At 42.9% G+C, this 17,058-nt stretch overlaps 1 protein-coding gene across 21 annotated transcripts in view; it reads left to right on the top strand.

Moving 5' to 3' along the window:
* Positions 1–17,058, top strand: part of caska (calcium/calmodulin-dependent serine protein kinase a) — a 259,244-nt gene that overhangs the window by 85,073 nt on the left and 157,113 nt on the right. For all 21 annotated transcript variants that reach the window (XM_088605405.1, XM_088605395.1, XM_088605230.1 and 18 more), the window contains exon 2: positions 499–611. In XM_088605405.1, the coding sequence (XP_088461531.1) occupies positions 499–611 (113 nt within the window). The remainder of the gene's footprint in view (positions 1–498; positions 612–17,058) is intronic.

Below are 17,058 nucleotides of genomic sequence, written 5' to 3'. Positions count from 1 at the left end.
CATTCTTTCAAGTTCTGCTGATTTGTCTTCTAAGCAGTGTGTGTTGCTTACTAATTTAGTTTGCTAATGCTTTTATCCAAAGCAACTTACATTTGCTCTCATTCACACAGCTGGGTGTCCTGCTGGAACAGTTCAGATGAAGTACAGTGCTCAAGGGTATAATAGCACTGTCTCACCTGGGATTTAAATCCACGACGTTCTAGTCACAAGTCCCAAATCCCTGACCACAGTGCCACACTGCTACCCTCATCACATTTTGCACACACCTATGTATTTATTTTTTATTTATTTATTTTATATTTATTTTGTTGTCTTTTGTTTTATGACTATTCTGATGTCTGTTTTTGCTCGTCTTGGGCTGGACTGCTGTAACACATCAATTTCCCTACGGGATTAATAAAGTCTTATCTATCTGTCATGCTCTACACTAATTTGTACATCCAGAATTGAGGACTGTGATGGAACCCAGAACTAACATGACTGCTTATTTGTTTTCAGGGGACCTTTCAGCGTGGTGCGACGATGTATCAACAGAGAGACAGGGCAGCAGTTTGCTGTAAAAATAGTGGACGTAGCCAAGTTCACTTCCAGTCCTGGACTCAGCACAGAAGGTAAGCAACTCTCATCCATGTAGCCTTTTATCAGTCTCTTATCACCCCCCCATCTGGTTGCTTCGTTCTAAACATGTTAGTTTTTCTATTTCCACTTTAAAAACACAGCAGGCCTGTAGATATAATCATCATTGCTGACATGTTTATGCAGAGTCACAGCGCTATATTTCTGAGAAAAAGAGCCTCAGAAATGCATGATGAGCACTCTAAGAGCTTCCAGAAGAAAATAAGGAAGATTACAAATGAGAAGGGGCTATTTGCCTATAGGGGCTAGCCCATTTGGTAGTTAGTAGTTAACTGACCTGAGGATTTCTTTCAGACCTTTTTTGAAAGAAATGAGTGTGGATGGGTAGCTTGTTACAGACTCCCACAACCCTTTGAGTAAAGTGCCACACTGCCAGCTGCAGTATACTTGCCCAATAATGTAATTTAATGTATTCGTTTTGTACGTTTGTATGCTTAAGCAGTATTCCAGAGGTGCTGAAGCACTACAGCTGAAGCTTGGAGCAGGTTGTAGGAGTTGCAAGAGCTGTCCAATATTGTTGTTCTTTTGGGGGGGAGCAGGCGTAAAGGAAGACTAATGCACTAACTGTTGAAACCTGTCACGCCTGGGGCCCAGCGTTCATCTCCAGTTCAGGTCGTGAGAGAACGGTGAGGGATTTCAAGCGTACCCTCGGCTGACATGAGAGCGTGTAATAAAAACGGCCGCGCACGGTGCCACACCTCAGCTGGCTCTCCCCAGGGAGGCCCAGACAGAGTGGGAGCGGGTGTCAGTGTCAGGATTGATGTGATTAATAAAGCTCGGAGAGAACGGGCAGGAGCAGGGGAACCTGCAGGATAAGATGGATGGTTTGCTGGTACAATTGTCTGATTTCGTGAGCAGCAGTCAGGTAGTTTGAACTCCTCGGCTTTCACTGCATGCATCACAATGGAACGACTCATTTTTCTCCCTCAAGGTAGTGCTTAATGTTAAATTGGAGTTCGTTTTAAAGGATAACGCTGGGCTTGATTAAAAACGGCAGATAAGATTTCATTTGATTGCACGCAACAAAAAAGGTCTACCTCCGACGTATTTTTCGTAAATATTATTCTCACGCCAGCCAGAAAATAGGTCTTGTTGGTATGTTTTCAGAGGCTTTGCAAGAACTTTGTCTGCCTTGAGTTACTGAAACCATCTGATATTTTTAAAAGGAAAAAAACCAAGTTAGAACCTTTTTTTATAAATACAGTCCCTTTTTTTCTCAACTGTTGTGAGCCTCCAGGTGTTAACAGGGGTGCTGTGGAATTTTGGGAAAGCCATGCATCAGAAAAAAATTCATATGTACCTTTTTGTATATGAGCGCTTTGAGACTGTTCATGTAGGAATCATGTGTGCTGCGAGTTCAGTTTCTAAAGGCTTAAAGGACAGACTTAATAAAACAGCCAAAAATATGAGTGTGGCTGAGCAAGAGCTACGTTTCTCCATTGTCCATTCCAGTCATCTGTGGACTTGGATCAAACAGTACAATAGGTTTGGTTTATAATAAAGTGCTCGGATGGGGTATGTTCCATATTTATGTGAGTGCTGTGGAATTGCTCAACGGTTGAAAAGCACTGCCTCAGCTCGTGGCAAGACCAGGGAACAGATTCATCCTGTTGAGTTCTGGGTACGCAGTTGACACCTGGTGGTCAGTCATTGTAATGGCAGTTAATGAAGTAAACCTGACATGGTGCTATCCAGGCAGGTCTACCCAATCATGTGGCCACAGGGAGCAACTACAAGTTCGAGGTTCTCATCAAGCCAGTGGGGAAGGTGACTTGACTGTGACCTCACAGAACATTTTTTATCTGAAATCTTGGCTATGCTTTCTATTAGTAGAGCAGAGGATTGGTCCATATCTTTTGTCTCTTCATATTCCCTTTATGCTTTCGATGTTGTGGAGCACACTGTTTGAAGGTACGTGCTTTATAACCGTTTGGAGAGACTAGCTTTTGCAAGCTGCCCTCCCGTGTGCACATGAATAAACAGCTCTTCTTTCACCAACGTCCGGATTCTGTTATTTTAATGTTTCTTCAGTACTGTATTAATTATAGCTAAATTACACTTTTCTAATCTGATTAGTCGATGCCTTTACTCAGGAGCTTATTTTTGTGGTCTGGAAGTGTAGTGAATTTGAAGTGCAATTTGTTTGTCTTTTGACTTTCTCTTCCCTCTCAGGAGTGGGACTCCCGGTGACAGTGTGATTAGGGCTGATTCGGTTGACTTGTCCTGTAGGTACACACAGTACAGCAACTGCCTCACTAAACCAAGAGCTCCACTGCTGGGCTATGATTAATCTGAGTTTTCCTTAGGGAGGAATTCTTTTTTTTATCCCTCACCATGAATATACTGATCAGGTTAAATCTGTGTGATTGTGTCCTGGTTTGTCAATCACTAACCCAAACAAGGTAGTAGATTACCTTTTCTTTAGGAGTAGTAGTCTCCCGGGACTATTTATAGAAGAGGTTAATTAAGTTGACCTCACTTAAGCTTGAAATAGCTCCCAAATCTCCTTCTCAGAAGATCTTAAAGCTCAGACAGAGAAGCTCCGGCACTGTGGAGCAGGGGTTAGGGCTCTGAACTTGGTCAAAGGCTCAAATCCTCCTGTGACTAAGGTACATCACCCAAAATGCTGCAATATATGCCCCTGCTGTATAAAAGGGTCTTCAGGTTGTCGTTGCAATTGAAAGAACTTATGAACTGAGGGATTAAAAAAGTTGAACTAATTTTAACTGAAAACTGTTTCATTAAACCACAGCTGTATGGAAGGAAGTGCAGTGGGGGGTACATTGCAATTAAGATTTTTTTTTTGTAGCAAAGATGCTCACTTGGGATGCCGCTGTTTCTAACCCTATGGGCTCTTCAATACAGCAGGCTGAAACTCCACTTTGAACTTGTGCTTTGCTCCTTGACAAATATTCCTTTTAATTGTGCAGCACCTTTCGGGCACTACTGCAATATGTACTTGAAAGTTTTTTACATTTCAATACTAAAACAGACTTCTGGTTTTAGAAAACCCTGAAAAATGTTTTGTCGTCTTTTTCTGTTAGGAGAGTTGTTCAGAAACATTTTTTCTTAATTGTCCCATTTCATTTCTTTGCAGTTTTGATATTGAGGTTATTCTGCTGTTTCTTGCTGCTCGTTCTGAATCTATGAAGTGCCAAAAGTTCATGCTGCAGTTTGCTGCCTGCTTCTGCTCGGGCCTGTCCTCCTGTGATCCTTCTGCCTCGGAGAGCTTGTATGGTGCAGGGGTAATGAGCTCTGCTTCCCATTCCTGCAGGAGCCTTCATAGTGCTGGGAGAGATTTATTTTCCCATTACAGGTGCAGAAGATCTGACGCAGGGCTCTCCTCAGCAGGCTGTGTGGCCTGAAATGATGAGTGATTTGTAGCAGAGCATTAATGCACAGGGAGCCCTTGTATATACTTGTCGGCCTCCACTCCACCCCTCTCCTGTGTGGAACAGACAGTCCCGGCACTCCTGCATTATTTTAGAAAACATTAAATCACCTAGATGAGTTGTGAGTGAATCTTTTGTCATACTGCTTTTTGCACCGGTATTTTGTGATCGCTCTGGGTTTTCAGTTCTGATCACCTTCAGTATAATGCAATTGCAGTAGCTGGCATTTATCATGTCTGCAACCACTGTTCAGCTTTTGACGGACTTAAGAAGTCCAACAGAAATGAAATAAAATTAATGCATTTCAAAACTGTCTAGAGTGCAGGCTGTGTTGAAGATATTAGAATAACTAGTAAAGAATAGCCAATAGTTTGAGGACACATTTTGAGTTTGTTTAGTGTTATTGCAGCATATGGTGACTATCTAATATTTATGTGGGATCAGATGCTTATGCCAGTGGTATGTTTCAGTTTTTGACTTTAATATCCGATGTTGTAGCATAACTTTTTTTCAGCATTATAAGTCTGATGGAAATTTGTTTATGAAACAGCAGCATGTTAAACATTTATGAAAGCAACATTACTTTTATTTTTTGCTTCTTGGACAGCCAAGAAACTGCTTTAGCTGAGCAGCTGTTTGGCTCCTGTCTCTTCTACAGCGAAGTGGCATGAACTTGAGCTGTCCTTTGTTACCACCAATCAAGCGACGGCCATTTCTTTTCCTCTAGAGAGTGTGGACTGGGCACCAGGAAACTGAGTGAGGCGCTGATGTTTCAGGAAGTAAATCACTTGCGCAGAAAATGTGAAAAACGGATAACAGGAGGAGAAGCATCAGTCTGGTGTGGGGGGAGGGGGGCCGAGAATGAGTGATATAGATGGCACAGAGCAGCGAATGGAGTGCAATGCAAAAGTCTGGAAGGAAGAGGGAGAAACTGAGGATTAACTCTGATTTGGTGCAGCTTGAAAGTCCAGCCAGTACAAAAAGACTATGGATTCTGAAGCTGGGTTTCAAAGAGGAGAAAGGGAAGATTTCCAGTGAGAAACGACGCCAGGCTGCAGAATCGAGGCCAGAGTCGGTCCCTAACAGAGCATGATGTGGAATGCATCTGGCAATATAGGAGCACTACTTACACAAACAAAAAATTCAGGTCACAAATGGTTAAAGAAGGGAAAATCGATCCAGACGGCAAAACCGGGCACAGACTGCAAAACAAGGGTAGGCAGCAGAAAACACTTTAGAAACCGAAGGGTTGGTGATTAAAATAAATGTTGCTTTTGTAGCTTGACGGTCAAAAGAGCACGGCAGTCCACTAGATTTTTTTTGAAAATCTGAATATGATTACAGGCTGGTGTACAGCAGTGGTTTTCAACCTAGGTAACACAAATACTGGCAAAAAAAAAACACAGGTCCACCCTCGGGGTATGGGCTAATATTTAAAACCATTTCAGTGGCAGTATGTGCACTTCATCTTGTCAATGACAAATATATTTTTTTTTACTTTCGAATGTGGTGAAATGGATTGAAGGCAGTATGTTCCAAATTCACTTTTGAACTTCCGTTTATTTAATCGTTTGATTAGATAGATACTTTATTGATCCCGTGAGGGAAATTGCAGTGCAACAGCAGCTTTACACAGACAACACAGCCACAATGTAACGAATGATACAACAATAATTATAGTCCAATACATACAATACAATCAGTACAGTGAGCGGTGCACTAAAAGAGTTACTCACAGTCCGGACACACAAAGAACAAACTAGAACAGAACAGTACGCAGAAAAATCGTATCACACATATACTGTAAATATAAATATAGATGTAAATAAAGATATAGATATAAATGTATTGCACGGGTCCCTGGCATATATTGCACAAAAAACAGTTGTAAACAGGACAAGAAAGAGAACAGATGTAGCAGTAGATGTGTTCAGTCCAGAAACAGGTCACTGTCAATGTTGCTTCTGCCCAGACACAAGGTGGATGCGTTGTACTAGAAGGCGAGTCTTACATCTCTGCTTCTTAAATTGCTGTACAAAATGTTGCCTTACATTTTTCCAAGTAGCTGTACATAAGAAGCTCTCGTGCCCTCTTTTGGATCCTTTCACACCAGTCTCTCCGGGGGGGGTATAGTGATTGAGAACCTCTGGTGAACGACTGGGAGCTGTTGACCTGCTCTCCCTGTGAGCCGGCTCAGGAAGAGCCCAGTTAAAAACCCAAGGTCACGCTTAGTGAGTCTGTCATGCTAGTTCACCTGCCCTTCATTTGGACCTTTCTCTTGGTTTCGGGTGACCTTGCACATTGACAATTGTGTCCAAAAAGCCAGCCTGAAGTTTGTCAAACTGCTTTTTCGGATTGTCAAGGTTTGATGTAAAACGTGGAAGAACTGAATGAGAAAACGACGTGACGGGAGGACATGGCAGCACCCTTACAGAAAAGCAAACGATGGAATTTCATTCCTTGCGATATCATTGGAATTCCACTTTAAACAGTCGCACTACTACTGTGCATAAAGTTAAAGTACATTTACGTGCTTTGACAGGGCTCAAAGTTCATTCTGGTTTCTTTGTTACTTTTTTTGGTGTTCTGAATTTTGCTCTTTAAAGTGCACAATGCAGACAGATATAACTTCAAAAGGATGCAGACCTATCTGAGTGTGTTAATTGCCAGATGAGAATATGCCCTTTTATTTCCCCCCAGTACGCAGTCCAGACCCATCGCCCACAGTAGTCTGTCTTGTGACAATCTGAATTAAATCATGCCCGACACAGATCTAATCTTGCAATTAGCACATTAAATGACCATGCTTTTATGAGGTTGTTTGCATTTTAAGAGCGATCTGTTGGTGAAGAACATCTTTGGGATCTGAAGGCTTGTGGAAATAAAGTAAAATAGGTGGCTGATCACCCAATTTTGAGTTCTGTCATGACTTTCTAGTTAGAAATGTTTCTGATTCAGACTTCTCAACGTGCACCGTAGCCACATGCCACTTTTCCAGAGTATGAAATCAGCGCCCTGACTTGGAACAGCAAAACAGTTTTGACCATGTCTATAAGGGACAGGTTTGGAATAGAGAGAAGATGATGAACAAAAGAGAATCTTTTGGGACATGTTGGGTTTGCTGGTTTATTTGGCCCACCCACAGGTACCTCAAGTGATATCTGAGGGTAGCATGACGCTGGTCAGATTTTGTGCTGGTGTACAGGTGGTATCCCTCCTCCTGGATGTCGTCTCCATGATGACGTGGATCTGCCATGAACTGCTGGGGTTTTCTCAATGTGTGAGGGCAGCTGGTGCTGGAACAGGCACTGTGATGATTGCAGAGCAAAGTCATGCTGTGTTGCTTCAGGGAAGCTTTTTACTTGGCTGTGGGTCCTGGCGGTTTAACACCACCACCATTATCAAATAAAAGTAATCTTTAAAATTCCATCCATCCATTTTCTAACCTCTTCTTCATTTGGGGTAGCAGGGGAGCCGGTGCCTATCCCTTCAAGCAATAGATACAAGGCAGTCTACACCCTGGATGGGACGCCAGTCCATCGCAGGACACACACACACACGCACTCCCACTTAGGACCGATTTTCACAGAAGCCAGTTAACCTGGCAAATTTGTTAATTGGAGAAAGTCGATCCTTATAAATTAATGCTTGTAGATTGGGGGAGGAAATTGGAGCACCTGGAGGAAACCCACACGAACACAGGGAGAACATACAAACTCCACACAGATAGAACCCCAAGACTGGTTTTGACATTGGGGCCTCAGCGCTAAGAGGCAGCAATGCTAACCACAACCTCACTGTGCCGTCTGTTTAGACCCGCGTGCGAGAAAGCAGTGTGCTACAAATCCTGACATCTGCTGAAAAAGTTTCTACCAGTCCCTCCAAACAGTGTTGAACATGTATAGCACTTTAAAGCTGAAAAGGTGGATCAGCAGGGAATTGCCTCTGCACTTTTAGAGTGTGCTTACTCTTCCCAGGGCCGCATTGAATCGAGTGAGCAAATAAAAATTTTTTACGTCTTTTGTGCGGATATGACTGCCCTTTCGCAAGGCATGACTTTTGTTCTTTGTTCGTTCATGCACCAGCATGGGGAAAGGCCCAAGCTCAAGGATTTGCTGAGTTTTGGCTCAGTGAGGATCAGCTCCATTTTTATTCTGTACAGTAACTTAGCCATGTCTGAACAACTACGCATGACAGCTTCATGCATTGGGGTCTACAAGCATTTTTAGATCTACTGTGTGTCTTAATTAAGGTTCATCACCTCTGTAATTACTCTGCAAAGTAGGAAACCACTAATAATAAAAGTAGTCTTTTCTTACTGAAGACTGCAGGGTTAGAAGCTCATCGGTTAAAAGCCCTGCTGTTGCTCAGGGTTAAAAATCATCAACTAGATAATATATTATTTGCTACAGCACTATAAATGTCTGCAGATATGCAATTGTTTTTAATTATTTAACATAGAAGAAAGTGTTTTTGCTATTGCTGCTTTTGGGTTAAAGACTATGTGCCATGAACTTCTTGTCATCCAGTTGTTCCTGTGACGGAGATCATTCCTATAAATGCAGACTAACTTGCATGTTACTGTGTAATGCCAGTTGAGTGTACACTACAAGCAGTTCTTTGTAAGAGGAGTTTTTCTCTTTCTTGGTTATTCTTCCGTAATAGATTGAAGTTTTTATTGAAATGGTGATGCTCTTGGCTCTGGATTATGAATTAAAGATGTGAAGGCACAATTGCCAATTTACTGTTTTCTCCACTGTCGTGTAATTACCGATGCTGCGGCCCTGCATAATGAACGTAAAGTGAAACAAATGGGGATCACTTCAGTTTTATGTTCTAGTTTCTCCCCCTCATTATTGTTGCCTTGGAAACAGGGGTTTTCAAACACGAGGACTGTAAATGGGTATTGTGACATTAGACTTAAACTGGCTGTATGAGCAGCCAAGCAACGGCCTTTGTTAGATAATAATAATAATAATAATTGCTTACACTTATATAGCGCTTTTCTGGACACTCCACTCAAAGCGCTTTACAGGTAATGGGGACCCCCCTCCACCACCACCAATGTGCAGCATCCACCTGGATGATGCGACGGCAGCCATAGTGCGCCAGAACGCTCACCACACATCAGCTATCAGTGGGGAGGAGAGCAGAGTAATGTAGCCAATTCATAGATGGGGATTATTAGGAGGCCATGATGGAGTAAAGGCCAGGGGGGAAATTTGGCCAGGACACCGGGGTTACACCCCTACTCTTTTCGAGAAGCGCCCTGGGATTTTTAATGACCACAGAGAGTCAGGACCTCGGTTTTACGTCTCATCCGAAGGACGGCGCCTGTTTACAGTATAGTGTCCCCGTCACTATACTGGGGCATTAGGACCCACATGGACCGCAGGGTGAGCGCCCCCTGCTGGCCCCACTAACACCTCTTCCAGCAGCAACCTTAGTTTTTCCCAGGAGGTCTCCCATCCAGGTACTGACCAGGCTCACACCTGCTGAGCTTCAGTGGGTTGCCAGTTGTGAGTTGCAGGGTGATATGGCTGCATATAGATGCCCACAGACATTATTTTTCACTTATACAGGGGCACAAGACAGACTTATTTCATGACTGTTGGGTGGAAGGTGCTAAATGTGCTTGAAGCAAGATAAGAATAACTTTAATGCTACTGAAGAGCTAGTGTAAACAACTTTTTAGCAAAGAGAATTTAAATTACAGAAAAAAAACAATCCTTTGTGGAGTAATGTAGGTTTTGTGTTGTATTCTGTCCTGATAAAAACAAAGAAAGAGCTATGTGGAGAACACCATTCATGAACAACCCAAAAAGTGTTATTCTGAGGGTGTTTAGATAATCCCATATATACTCTCAGGTGCGGCTGGCAGTGTGGGGCCTGGTGTTACACAGCAGTATGGTAACATATCAACTACAGAGCCCCAACTATGAGATTGGGGAACTTCTGAGAATTAACTCAGGAAACTGGGTTATGCACACTTGTGCGGCACTCTGATTATGGGCGATACCGTAGGTGGAAGCCAGGCAAGTATTGGGCTCATTAGCAATCACTATGATTCATGTGTCTCTTTCCTAATCACAGCCTCCAGTGCAGCAGAAGGGGCCTGGGTGCAGAGGTCACTGCTCATCTTGAACTGGTCCTGCTGTTGGTGAAGGTGTTATGCATGTGTCGGTGACATGATACAGTCTGTACACCTCCTTTAGCTGGTGCAGACCGTCGGCTCTTTAAATAGCGCCATTGGCTTGTGGTGTACACCCCCGTGTTGGGCCACTTCAACAAGACTGGCCAACATTTTACAAACAGGCCATGAGTATTACAGTGCATCTGCTGATTCAGACCCTCCTGGAGAGCTTTTTGACTGTGAGGTATTTCCTTAACCTTGTATGGTATCAGAAGAGAGGAATTGTCTCTTATTTTATTGTAAAACCGTCCCTAGTTTTGCACTGCTGTCTGCACGAGCCAGGAGAGAGAAAATGGTGAGTGCTTGCATTTGGTCTGTAGACTGCAGCCCCACTTAAATGTCTGTCAGTTCTGGTTCATCTACCATTTTTTTTTCCTTTCATGTTTTTCTGTGCCCAAAGAAGTCAATGAGGCCTTTGAACTAAAAGCACATGGCTTTAACAGCCTGTACATGTCACTCAAAGACCTGAGCACAAGTGCTTGGGCAGCTTTTCACCTTTCACAAACTCACAAGCTCGTCTGTCAGCTCTAGTCTTGCTCCTCTATATTTCAAGTTTGTTCCTCCGATTACTGAACCAGAATCATCCTGTGGATAAGCAGCTGTAACTTTGTTTCCTTCTGCCACCTGCATCTCCTCCAAAGTGCTATAGGCACGTTCTGTGAATTAATAATCCATGCAGGAAGTGGGAGGTTATTACTGAATAGAATCTGGCATTTTATGGTGCATTAACATTCATGCCAGAAACAGAAAAATGTGTTTTGTATTGAGATGATAAATTTGAAGCTCTTGTGTGACGGTCACTCCCCTTTGCCGATTTAAATTAAAAATACAAGAGCAGTTACAAACAAAGAGGAGGCTGTTTGGCCCATTTATCCTGTGGTAATTAGCAGCTACCTGATTCCAGGATCTCATCCAGCTGTTTCCTGTAAAAAGCCAGGCCATTGGCTTGAAACCACATTAGCTGGGCACATTGTTCCATACTCCCTCCACTCTTTCGGTAGTGTAGTGTGTCCTGTCCTCAGTTTTAAATCCACTTCAACATGTGTAAACTCACCCAACATGCCAGTCTTCATTGTGTGTGAGGCTGGATTATTCATTTAATTGTATTCTTATGTGGCACCTTTTCAATCCAGAACATTCTCAAGGCACTTGACATAAACTGTACAATAAAAAACAGTATTGTATACAGAACATACAAAATACAAAAATAAGAATATTGCACACACGCAGAATGCAAACCTGGATCCAAATTGAGTAATGTCAGAATGGGAAAAAAGTCCAATTTAAAAGAAGGTGGCTTGTTGGAGCAGTTGTCAGTAGTGCTGCCGTGGAGTGTTGGGGCTCTGCGTTCAATTCCAGATTTGGGATGCTGTATGTGTGGAGTTTGTATGTTCTTCCCCTTTCCTCTGGATGCTCCAGTTTCCTGTTGCAGTCCAAAGGCATGCTGGTCAGTTAATATGCTTCTGGGAAAATTGGCCCTCATGTGAGCGAGCCTGTCTGTGTGCGTCTGCCCTGCGGTGGACCCGCGTCCTGTCCCGGGATTATTCTGCCTCCTGCTGCTTGGTTGCTTGGACAGGCTCTGGCTCCTCCACGACCCTGAGCCAGATGAAGTGGTTAGAAAATGAAATCTCATCAGTGTTATTTGCAGGTCTCTTTTTCCTGCTGTGTGTTGAAGAGCAGTCATCTCCTTATGTTCCCTTTATGAAGAAGCCGCTATTGGCTGGCTAATTAAAAAAACATGAGTTTGCAATGCTATAATCTACAGAGAGGGTGTTAATCATCAAGCATTTTAATTGTGTGATCTGTGACAAACTTAAGTCATACCTGTCAACAAGAAGGTGTAGTTTTTGTAGTGCTTTCTGCCCGTAGTGCTACTGCATTTGGTGAATAATGTTCTGCAGATCCTAGCTGTAGTGTTCCTAATATCATAGATCAGCTCTTCCCTGGTATTTCACATGGCTATTGGGAGGGAAATGCCATTATGCGTATGATGATTTGTTTCCTGGTGCAGTTCTACAGCATGGCTCCATACCTGGAGCAGCAGAATAACGTCCTTTTCCAGCTGCTCAGTTGGAAGCATGTAGTTTGCAAGGCCCAACAAAGTGGTAATTCAGTGCTGCGTGGTACAGTTTCAGTTAGCATATCCATGGGACCTGGGTTTGATTACAGGCTGTGGTGCCTTTGTGTCTTCTCTGCATTTGTGTAAGTTTTTTTTCTCTTTCCACCTTCCAAATACCTTCTGACTTGGTTGTTTGATTGTCTGTTGTTGAAACAGTAGTTGCACCTTCATTCCTGTGCTTAATTTGTTTTGTGAGTGCACCCCAGGTTAAGAAACACTGCTCTTTGTGTTCTTGGCAGTGGACTAGTGTCACGCCTATGGTCCTGTGCCTGCTGGGAGGCTCTGGCTCCCTGTTGCTCTCCAGTACTCTCCAGACTAAAGTGGCACAGTGGACGGTGGATAATTAATAATAATTGCTTACACTTTTATATAGCCCTTTTCTGGACACTCCACTTTAAAGTGCTTTACAGGTAATGGGGACCCCCCTCCACCACCACCAATGTGCAGCATCCACCTGGATGATGTGACAGCAGCTATAGTGCACCATCAGCTATCAGTGGGGAAGAGAACAGAGTAATGAAGTCAATTCATAGATGGGGATTATTAGGAGGCCATGATTGGTTAGGAGTTACATCCCTACTCTTTTCGAGAAACACCTTGGGATTTTTAATGACCACAGAGTGTCAGGACCTTGGTTTTACGTCTCATCTGAAGGATGGTGCTTTACAATGTAGTGTCCCTGACACTATACGGGGGCATTAGGACCCACATAGACCGCAGGGTGAGCGCCCCCTGCTGGCCCCACTAACACCTCTTCCAGCAGCATGCTTAGTTTTTCCCAGGAGGTCTCCATCCAGGTAATGACCAGGCTCACACCTGCTGAGCTTCAGTGGGTTGCCAGTTGTGAGTTGCAGGGTGATACGGCTTCTGGCCAGGGTGGATGGTCATTTTAATTGTGATTGTAAATTCCAGTTTTGCTTAGTTTTATGGAAATGCACCAAGACAAATCTGACACATAGAAGTTGTTTAAAAGGCATCAAGGTTGGGAGACGGCTTTCCTCAGTCTGTAGCCCGTGTTGCAGGAGTCAGTATCCATTTTAATTGAAGCTAGAACCTTCAGTCGTTCCTGTGCTTGAGATAAATAGTTTGACCCTCCCTCAGTGAATAAGTGGGTGATCCATGTGTGCAAACAGTTACAGAAGGTGATTCTCTTAAAATAGTTTTACAAACATTTTTAAAGTAAAGACAACATTTGAGTATAAATAAGACCAAACATTCAATTTTGTATAGTGGTCAACTTCATTTCTCTGCACTAAATATTAACACCCTTCATTCTGGGATTGAGGTGTCGGCACACTGTCATCTGGTCTTGGAAATATTATACCTTAGTGGTACATGAGATGGGAATTAATATTTGTAAGTAACAGTGTGATTTGCTCATCTGTCTCTTTAAGAAAGCATGAGTTCATTTTTTAATTGATTTTAACATTAGTAATTGTGTGAATTTTTTAGTGTCATCACTTTCTGATTTTTAGATGCCTTAGTACCGAGCCGGTGTATTGATGTATCGTCACTGCTAAAGTGGAAGTGCAAAGAATTTATGCAGTGTTAACTTTGTGTAGGTACGGTACTCTGGGTTGACAATTTGATCTCCATTTGCACTGTACAGACAGCATCTCCAGTGTAAGATAAAGGGGAAAAGGTTAATAAAAAGGTTAAACTATCGGGAAGAGATATCTCTGTAAAAGGAACGACTTTCTTTTATAACACTGTTTCAGCAAGTGTGTGCCTCTGTGTACGGGTCCTTCCATATTAGTGTCCAGCGGGCGCAGCAAAAATTGTGTGGTTCGCCCAGGGCTCTGCAATCTGTCCAGAGAGGAGCAACCAGATATGTTCTGGGGCTGAAGAAAAAGTTCTGTGCTGACAAGCTGAAAGAACTGGATGTCTTAAGTCTTGAACAGGGAAGATTACTAGGGGACCTCATACAAGTATTCACAATCCTCGTAGGCCCCGAGAGTCAACTCAGTGGACCTTTTCAGAATCAGCTTAAACTTATGAACCAGAGGCCACAGTGGTGAATACAGGTATGTGGAAGTGCGTTTAAACTTGGGAACAGAAGGCCCTTATTTAGACAGAAGGTAGTGGGAGTCTAAAACAAACTATCTAGCCATGCTATGGAAATTCAAACCCTGGGTTCTTTCAAGACAACTGGATGAGATCCTTGGGTCAGTTAGCTACTAACTGCCAAAGGGGCTCAATTGCAACCTTTGTTCCCTCTATCAGTCCATTTGTTCATCTCTATCAACTGCTCTCCATGTCATTTTTTGTGAGACCGCACTGTACGTATTTGCCATTTAAAAGCTATAAGCACTGGAAAATACGCTTCAAGGAGAACTTCCAACTGACAAGGATAATATATAATATACATCGATTTTTCTTTTTTCTTTCCTGTCCCTTAAATCAAATCAAATTACAGTTTATCCAATGAAAACATGGTACGTCGCATCTGTGATCGAACGCAAGCTGCATTTGAATCTCAACCCCCCTGCTGCCCTTATTTGCTGTCTAGCAGTACCCTATAATGCAACCAACAGGTCCTTGCCAGTTTTATGTATGTTTGATTGAATCCTTCACATGTTAGTCAGTTTCTATTATACTTTGTAGCAGGGTAAGAAAAGGGGCACTCGAATGGCAAATACAAAGTTATTCGAAATCAGAACTGGTAGAGACTGGGCAACAGTAATAAGATTAGACGCATTAATTTTTGGTCCTGGCTGTTATATTATGCCCTGTGTTCTGGCAAAGCTAAACACCCCACATGTGGTTGTCCGCCGACCACATGGTAACTAAAGACGCCTGCGTTAAGGAGCTCGGGATGAGACTCGCTGCGTCGTGGAGAGTTTCTCTCGTTGGTACGCCAGTCGGCCTTGAAAGGAAACGACGGGTAACAGCATCCGATCCGGTGGGTTGCCAATCGTAATGAAGCACAAGAGACCCTGCTTTTACAACAGTGCGATGCTCTTTTCTAAACCAGGCTGCGTGCGAGCAAGTGATGTGGTGCAAGACGAAACATGGCAACATAAAACAAAGCTCCCAGGAGCTCACACTTCTGCTAGATAATTCTTTTACTCTAAATCGAAGCTGAGGAGAGTTTTATTTTTAGAAAGGGGGGGTATTAAAACAAGAGACAATAGGCTTTTAAAAACAGGTGCCAGTAAGCCCTTTGTTAAACGTCAGGTACTTCAAAGGCTATAGCTCTTCACAGGTTGTTACAGACCAGATAGAGGAGTGAGGAGGATTAAACTCGAGTTCACCATACTCTGTCAGTTGACCCTCATTTCCTTTGTTCTTCCTCTGACATTTTCTGCAGTCAATAAAAATAAACACCATTCTATTCCAAGCCAGGTGTGATTCAGTTGGTCTTTATTTCACTGGTTTTTCGAAAGCTAAAAAAAGCAATCATTTCTCAGAATAAGTGCTGGCACTGACGCTAGTGTTGGCCTATTATCTGATAATTCACTTATTTAAAGTAGTAAATATTGCTTATTTACCGCTGATATTGTTGAACACCAGTTAAAGTGGTAAAAGATCCTAGTGAACAGTGCCGGTCTGCTACTGTGTAATTCCATGAGAATGTCCTATGTCAATCCTTAACCTTTTCACGCATAGACTTTCAACTACGACTTTAACCGTCGTGCAAAGTCGTCATGCCATGAATATAGTCCAGCTCCTGAAGAAGGCTTCACAACTTTTTCTTTTTACTTTTCACCATGGATGTAACATTTTCCTTCCTCTGTTGGAGCTAATCCCACTTCATGTAAAGAAATGCAGTTAACGTTTAATAATTTACCACCATCTACACAGGCGGTTGGAGATCTCGGTTTGGTAGAGTATCAATTAAGTCTCTTAAGTTTAAAGGTAGTTATTCAGCTGTCCTGAACCACTGTGTGCCTGCCACAGGGTGGGTGGGCTTGAACACAATTTCGAAAATGTCTGTGCTTCTGGACCTGATGGTTGGTGTAGCTGAGTGTCACAGGGTGCTTTGGTGGGTGTCTCTGCTTAGCCATCTGGAGATCCCTGGATGATCCGTGCTGAATCCGATCTTAAAACGTCGGGGCACTTCCCAAGTTTGAAGAGCTTTTACTTGGCCACTCGAGCCATTTCTTGCCTTAAGAGGCTGTCAGCGGAAATAGTTTGACAGCCAAGATATTATCTGTGACTTGAATTGTTTGCAGTAGCAGCTGTACAGAAAGACCTTGGCAGCGCTGTGCTTGGCTCTTCCAACATCTGAGTGCTGCTTTATAGCTTGTTTTTTTGCAGTAACTGGAACCTGTTTTCGGAAGTACTTGGTCTCCCGATTTATCAAAGGTGCTCGCAGTACTTAAGCAGGCAGTTGCGAAGTAGTATGGAAAGTTAGCACATCTAGAAGGGGCATTTTTTTAGTTAAACGCTTCCTGTGTGTTACTGTGTTGTTAACTTTGGGCTACAGATGACCACAGGAGAACGTCATTGATAGCTGAAGCTGTGTAGCACTCAGTACAAATACGAAGGGGTGGAATTTGAAGCCTGTACCCAGACCAGCATCAAATTGACGGCTGATTTGTTTTTTTTATTTAAAAGAAGGTTAGGAGGATCTTAACATTTGGAATTTCAGCTGTTTCCCATGGGAAGTGAAGCCTCTTGATCTGTAGAAGTGGGCTGTAATGGTGCAGAGCATGTTGCTAGAAACAGTGTGGTATTGATCATTATTAATTATAGATAGTATATTCATTATATAT

This window comes from Lepisosteus platostomus, chromosome 2 (assembly GCF_059453375.1).
Source record: "Lepisosteus platostomus isolate fLepPlt1 chromosome 2, fLepPlt1.hap1, whole genome shotgun sequence".
NCBI classification, from domain to species: domain Eukaryota; kingdom Metazoa; phylum Chordata; class Actinopteri; order Semionotiformes; family Lepisosteidae; genus Lepisosteus; species Lepisosteus platostomus.
Note: the sequence above shows the minus strand (reverse complement) of the source record. Positions and strands in the feature narration are given on the sequence as shown.